The sequence below is a fragment of the Branchiostoma belcheri genome, unplaced genomic scaffold (genome assembly GCF_001625305.1).
Source record: "Branchiostoma belcheri isolate BF01 breed outbred unplaced genomic scaffold, Haploidv18h27 scaffold248, whole genome shotgun sequence".
NCBI classification, from domain to species: domain Eukaryota; kingdom Metazoa; phylum Chordata; class Leptocardii; order Amphioxiformes; family Branchiostomatidae; genus Branchiostoma; species Branchiostoma belcheri.
Window position 1 is genome coordinate 132,341 of NW_017803852.1, and position 7,775 is coordinate 140,115.

The 7,775-nt window shown below is 39.9% G+C and overlaps 1 protein-coding gene across 1 annotated transcript in view; it reads right to left on the reverse strand.

Annotated features, from left to right (window-relative positions):
• LOC109471317 (NXPE family member 3-like) overlaps positions 1-2,734 on the reverse strand; it is a 5,969-nt gene extending 3,235 nt beyond the window's left edge. Inside the window, exons 1-2 of the mRNA XM_019770607.1 lie at positions 2,580-2,734; positions 495-1,294 (exon numbers count right to left, since the gene is read on the reverse strand). Of these exons, the coding sequence (XP_019626166.1) occupies positions 495-1,294; positions 2,580-2,684 (905 nt within the window). The 5' untranslated portion in view covers positions 2,685-2,734. The remainder of the gene's footprint in view (positions 1-494; positions 1,295-2,579) is intronic.
• Between the last annotated feature and the right edge of the window lie 5,041 nt (positions 2,735-7,775).

Sequence of the window (7,775 nt, forward strand, 5' to 3'; positions counted from 1 at the left end):
TCATGAAGTTATACCAAAATAAAACATTTCACTTTTGACACATGCATCTTTGCTCTTTATTCATCAGTATTGTCCAGACATTACAATTTCAATGAAACATACAGATGAAACATAGTTCCTCTGTAATATACAACATGACACTACTGATTCCAAAAAATGTCTTCCCCCATACATAGAGCTGTGTAACCTACTCTAACAGAGAAATTAGCTCCACATACATATCCTAAACTCTTTCCTGTCTCTCAAATCTTCAATCACAAATGAAAATCTGTATCTCTACCTAAACATTTTCCCTCCCAACATCTGCTTCGAGATTTAATATTTTTCACTAATTCCATTGAAGCAAATGATAATGGAAGCCAACTTATTACCCTGTTTGGTGTTACAGGTATGAACATACTAGGTAATACATTCTTTCCTCTCTAGCAGTTACACAAATCTATGTGGACATCCTCAAAGAACACAAAACTACATGGCCAGCGGCCGAGATAAACTTTTTTTCAAAAGTCTTGTTTCCGTAGCTGCGCAGTGCGTGGTAGCCAGGCGTATTACAGGAAATGTTGGCAGGTTTCTCACAATACCACCAGCCGCCTGCATGCGGGTCCGAGTAGTTACAAACTGCACTTGTGTTCTTAAAGATGACCGGGTCTACGTTACACGGTTTATTTATAGATCGTCCTCCTATTGTATAGCGTCTTTGGAACGTGATTAGATCAACGGGATTTTCGCTGCTAATTCTTTCTATGATATCTATAGCCTGTCGTGGGAGGACCAGTTGGATTCTAATAGTAACCTCCCCTTCCCACAACAGTCGGAACGTCGCTGTGTACGTGCCGTTCAGGTGATCTGTGATGATGCCAACGGCACCAGACTTGGACTCTTTTGAAAGAATAGACGCTCGGTAAAAATCCCCAATATTAGTTACGGTATTATTGAGTTCATCTTTTGCACAGAAATCAATTTGCAACTTGTCAGAAAATTGTTTTCCAGCTAAACAAAACGTAAGTTTTTCCATGTAAACCTGATAAGAAAATGATTCATTAAGTTTGGGAGTTGTAAATTTAGAATTACTATCTATGGATAGATTTACTGGGATGTCATTAATGCTTTGTAAAGTTGAAGTTTCGTTGGATTGCTTAATTAGAATTGAATATTGGGGTATTGATGTCAGTTCAGGTTGCTTAAACACAGACTTATTAAATTGTGTGTTAGAAGATGAATCATGATTCCATCGGTTTACAAATTGGGGCATCCTTGGTGTTTTCATTATTGGGTTGCTGATCCACGATATTTCCTGTAAAAACAGAAGAAAACGCTTATTAACCACGACAACGGCAGTTACTCAAGCAACTGGATATGATTTTGGAAACGGTTAGACGTTTCAGCTAGTATCATGTTGTCTGTCCTCGGGGATGGGAGCGCCAAAAATCAAGTGACGGAGAGATCTACCCGTAATCTTCCCTGTTGTGGGTGGGGTTGTACATTCTTTCATATATAACCCCTTTAACACCTACTTAATTGTGCAAATCTAGCCTTCAATTGCATTCAACTATGCAGATCTCTCTATTAGCTACCTATACAGCAAAATGATAAAACTACCTTCTTCCTTTCTTGACTTACCTGCTTTAAAAGCTTTTACCTTAAACTAATCTGCAATTTCAGAACAAACGGCTAGGGGGACAAAACTTACATCAGCTATTCCTGACAGGAAAATGTATCTGCCTTAAAAAAAAACCAAGATGATAGCATTTTAGGACAAAACATACAAAAACTGGAAGCTCTGCTAAAGTACCAAGGTCAGCCACCAGGAGGCCAAAACCTGACCTTGAATTTTGTGTTCCTAAGACCTACCAACGAACCAAATATCATCACAATCCATAAAGGCGTTCTGAAGTTATGCCGATTACAAATGAGCGGAAACACAAGCACACAGACAGACAAACACACACACAAGCACGCAGACAGACAAACACACACACAAGCACGCAGACAGACAAACACACACACAAGCACGCAGACAAACAAACACACACACAAGCACGCAGACAGACAAACACACAAACAAGCACGCAGACAAACACACACACACACACACAGACACACACACACACACACACACACAGACACACACAGACACACACACACACATAAACACACACAGATACGCCATAAACAATACCTCAATTTTTCATGGAGTAAAAAAATACAAAATTTTTTAACAAAAATACTATGATATCCAAACATTTTGTCACTATTTTTGTTTTTCTGCTGTTCTATCATTTCCTACGTTACTCAGGGTTTGACCTCTGACCTCTTAAGACCCCTGACAGATTGATATTGTATCACGTTATGCTTTTTTAGTTGCTATTGGTTAGCAAATTCTATTCGCTATTATGAGTTTGCTTTTTTGTCCATGGTAAAAATATTATCTTATCTGCATTTGTTATTTATATTTAATATCGGATTCCCTGGAAGTCATCCTTTTTCGACTGAATAGACTACTGACGAGGATGAATGAATACGGCATGACTTTCAAAGACCATATCGTAATAATAAACTGCAGCTTATGCACGGTGTACCTTGTTGTAATACAGCACTAAGCTCCCAACTACGAATACTAGTAGGGTGCTGAGACGCCGCCATCTCTGTGCACGTGTCATCTTTCCACTCCGTGTGTTTGCCATCTTCCTGATTTGATGAATAGATAATAAATTTATCTCCCGACTGTATCAGACTGTTTTAAGTTATGCCTCTTTTAAAGATTATACTCCGAACCCCTTGTGCCTATAAGAAATATTGTTAAAATGATAAAATAATCTCTTTTTGTTGCGACCTCATGGCAGTAAGATAATTCCAAGTGTAAACATACATACATAAACATGAAAAAGATTTTGAAAAATGTGCATTTAAATGTTTCTACTTACATTTCCGGAGGTGGCTGGTGTCTTTGTGTAGAATGACCTTTGATTGTGGAGCTGAGCTAAGACTACCTCAGCCGTACATGTAGTCCATTCTAAAGCAGAATGTAACATACTGGAGTGAGATCCACTGTTTCATTTGTGACATGTTAGTGTGAGTTCAGGGGATAGGATTAGGGATCGATCATTAATTATAACTGGGTTTTTTTGTTTAAGAGATAGTCAAACGATTTTAATTATATAGTCCTACGCTATTTAGAGTTTTTTTTTTGTTTTAGGATAAATGCATTTTTCAAAGAAATGTTTAAGCAATAAATTACACGTGTTTTTTTTAATGTAAGATCTGGTTTGTCGTAAACTCTAAATTCTAAAAGCATATTTTATCAAAAGTGTTGCTACAACGTCGTTACTAAGAACCACGGGATTGCATACTAATAATCCTAGATCTGTCGCAAATTTCTTTTCATGGTCATTTGTAGACTCGTAATTATACTTCGCAAAAAAAACATAAAATATTGATTTTTAGGCGTGTTTACGGATTTACCTAGCCTCTACCAGGCTTCGGGAGGTGGCCAGAAAGAGTAGAAATTGGCCAAATAGATATATAACATGCCAGGGGAGTTTGTCTGCTGGGAGAGAACATTTTGTCGTACCCGAAGCCTGTGCGGAGTCGCCATTTCTTTGAAGCCCACTAATTGTTACCTGATAGGTGCCAAGTAGCTAAATCACTTTTTTTTTTGCTTTTTGACTGGGCCGTGACGGACAGTGACACGAACGGCTGTGTGAAGTCTCAGAGAGGTCACGAAAATTTCAATCCCATAGCGGTACATTTTCCCTTCAAAAGAAACACAAAACTCCAAGAAAAGAGAACCCTATAATATTCAAGACAATCCCAACCATGTTGCCGATCAAGACATTGGTGGATAAGCAGCATGCGACCCCGTTTTCAGCCCGCATGCTTCCCTGTCGCTAGCGGTGTGGGGTACAATGGCCGTGCCACATCCGGCACACATAAAATTTACCGTGCGGTGCAGCCGGCAATAATCCGTGTTAATTAATATTTTTTCCAAAATCAGTATACCTTACTATAGTAGTTTTTTTTTGCATTCCCGACAATACACAGTTTGTTTAACCATACGGCAAAATGTTCTCTCCCAGCAGACAAAGTTCCCTGGCATGTTATCTATCTATTTTGGCCGATTTCTACTTTTTCCAGCCGCCACGAAGCCTGGTAGAGGCTATGATTTACCATGGTGCCGGGGATAATTATTCACATACATGTAATAACCAAATTCATACATCGAGTTAGATATCTAGGCCTAGCACTTAAAAATGCGATACTCCCCAATAGCGGTTGATACTCACATATACAGATACTGGCAACATGCATCACCTTATCCAGGCAGCCATTATCAGACTTACCTGGTATATCAAATCGTTGGTAAGTCACGTTGTTTATTTAGTGTTTGTACAACCGGATGTAATTCCAGGATACGTGGCAGGTATCATATCTTGTCCTAATGCCTGGTCATTTTCTATAACCACCGATTTAACAACCAATGTTTCACTCTTTGGGTTAAAACGGGTGTCATGCCGCTTATTAAAACACCTGATTGACATTTTGCGCGGCCTACTACTCGAAGATGCCCAGTACCAAATGTTTCCAACATTCAATTTGATAAATTAAATTGAAATTGAAGCTATAAATTTACCGCTATCCTAGATAACCCAACCACACCCACAACGCATATAGAACGCACTATCTCGGCGATCAGACGAAAAACCATCCGCAGGAACTATTACCACCAACATTACGCTACCTATAAAAGCTTAAACACGGATCGCCCGTTCCCGGGAAATTTTATAGATGACGTCATTTGGAGACCCTAAATCTAATGCGAGAGGGCAAAAAAAAACAAGAAGGGTCTTAAAAAAACAAGATGCATAGATATACTAAGAGACGACAAATGTTAGGACACAAATTGAATGAGGTGACACAGTGTAACAAGCAACAAGTCTTTCATTCATCATCAAAACAGCATAAATCAAGCGGAACAGCAGTTGTCGTCCTGTCCTGTTTTCGTGTTACGGGTTTCACGTCAATCTGACGATTAGCGGCACTGTCGTGACTCTTTGGTCATAGTTACGGGAAGCGGAATTTCTTGTTTTTTTTTCTAGGAACAGGCCAAAATCACTGCGCGCGCGGACGTCATCCATAAAATTTACTTGGTGTGGCCTAACCCTAAAACTATATAGGCTTTCCCTGCTAGGCTGCAACAGCCTAAATAACCCCGCGCGCCATCATAAACTTATCGCAACTCCCCGGGACGCCGCGGAACTCCCCGGGACGCCGCGGGACGCACGAGCGGATCACGTGTTAAGAGTTGGTGACCAGCATAAGGTAGCAGCACACGGTATTAATGGGGACCCCCGGGGTCTGTGACGCGAGCATAGAAAGTAGTGCAGAGAGTATTCTTGAAGGCTGGGTAGGAAGCCTGATAAGAGCGTCAGCCAGACGTAAATTGCGCTGTGTGGTGTAGGAATGTATCGGGTTTGAGACTGTATGATTTGAATTGTGAAAGTTTTGCAGTTCGTGTATAAATGCGCCGTATTACGAAACTGGCTTTCCGGGTGAGTCGGCTGCAGTTCAGGTCACGTCCGTAGAGGGCGATTTCAAAGTGTACGTTACGAGCAGATACGCCGACAGGATTTTTTGGTTTCTAGATATTTTATAGTTTGTACCTTCTTCTCAAACAGATTCGATTTTCGTATTTGCAAAGTGCACCCTACTATAATTTTTACCGCGTCGATGTGAGTCATCTTGGGATCCTTAACTATAGAAATCCCTACAGGGCGAAAACTGTGTTCTGCTACCGTAAACAAACAGCGCGGCACATGTTTTGGTCGGGCGCCATGTTGAAAAGGTCGATGTCTCTAGCTAGACGGAGATTTCGCGATAAACCTGGTTGGTATACGAACATTATAGACTGGTGTTTTCATACCTAGCCTCGCCTCGCATGAGAAGGCGTAGAATCGCCAGACGACAAGCTTTGGCAAAGCTACCGACATGCATAGACAGCCTCGCCTCGTCCGAGAAGGCGTAGTATCGTGTCGACAACAAGCCTTGACAAAGTTACCGACATTTTTCGCCATGTTTGGAACCATGTTTCTACGCGAAGGAATACACTATTTAGAAAAGCTGGCGTGGACCCGGAGCTTCCCTATGGCTGATCGGGTGAGTGAAGACGTCCATTTGAACATATACAGATATTAGAGTTCCCCGATCTCATACCTTCGCCAAATGACTGACAGATTATAGATTAGATTATTCCCCCCTGATTTAAGAAATAGGAAACTAATTTTCATGAATTATATCATTTTATCATAATCTCAATCAAAAGACAGTCTTATATAAACAAACAAGGCATTCTAGTATTTCCTAATAAATTATGCAAATGAGGTCCTGATTTGAATAAATTATGTTTAATGATGTTCACCTCAACTTAACTTTCAAATACCATAAGTATGAAATTACAGGCAGTTATCATTACATAATTATAAAATTTTCTCATTAATTATGCAAATTAAGTCATAATTAACATAATCAATATCTGCCTGTGTTTCTCTCGTTGTCAATTACCAATGTCACAAGCTTCAATTGTCTTATTATGGAATGCAGCTGATTTATAGAATTTCCCCATAAATTATGCAAATTACATCCATATTTGCATAATTGTCACATAATTATATTAAGCATCACGTAAGTTACCTACATACCAAAAATCACGATGATCCGTCAACCGGTTATTGAGTTATCCTCTTTTGAATATTTTCAAGAATATATCCCTGCAGTTCCAGAGCAAGCCACTAGGGGGCCCAAACTCACGTCACTTCTTCCCCAGCACAAGAGTTACCTACCACCCAAATTTCATCACCATAACATGTCTAGATCATGAGATATCAAAACCGGAAGTTCAGCTGCAGTACCATAACAAGCCGCTAGGGGGTCCAAAATCTAATCATTTTGAGGTCTCATCAAGACCTACCCACCTACCAAGTATCAAGACAATCCATCAAGGCCTTCTCAAGTTATCGTGTTGACAGACAGACAGACAGACAGACACACACACACACACACACACACACACATACACGAACGCCTCTGAAAACATAACCTTCTTGGCGAAGGTAATTAACGCTGCTGTTAACATAACCTGCTGTTAACATAACCTGAAGGTTATGTTTTCAGTAGCGTTTGTCCGTTTGTCCGTTTGTGAACAACATAACTCAAAAAGCTTAATAGGCATTGTCATGAAACTTGGTCGGTGGGTAGGTCTTGATGAAACCTAGAAATGTTTAGATTCTGGGCCCCCTGGCGGCTTTTGTTACCTTTTCCAAGAATGTTATGTTTTCAGTAGCGTTAGTCCGTTTGTCCGTTTGTAAACAGCATAACTCAAGAAGCTTAATATGCATCGTCATGAAACTTAGTAGGTGGGTAGGTATTGATGAGACCTAGAAATGATAACATTCTGGGCCCCGTGGCGGCTTTTATTGGATTAGGTTTGGACCCCCTAGCACCTTGTTCTGGAACTGCAGAATCGTTTCTTGAAAAATCTCCGAAAGTAGAAAACTTAAGAACCGGCTGACGGATTGTCATGATTTTTGGTATGTAGGTAGCTGAAGTGATGCTTGACATGAGCAGATGACAATTATGCAAATCAGAAGCTAATTTGCATAATTAATGAGGACATTCTATAAATCTGCTTCGTTCAATAATAGGATTATGAAACACTCGTGACATTTAATTTTGAACAAGAAAACATCTGAGCAAATAGATTATGTAAATGAGAACCTAAA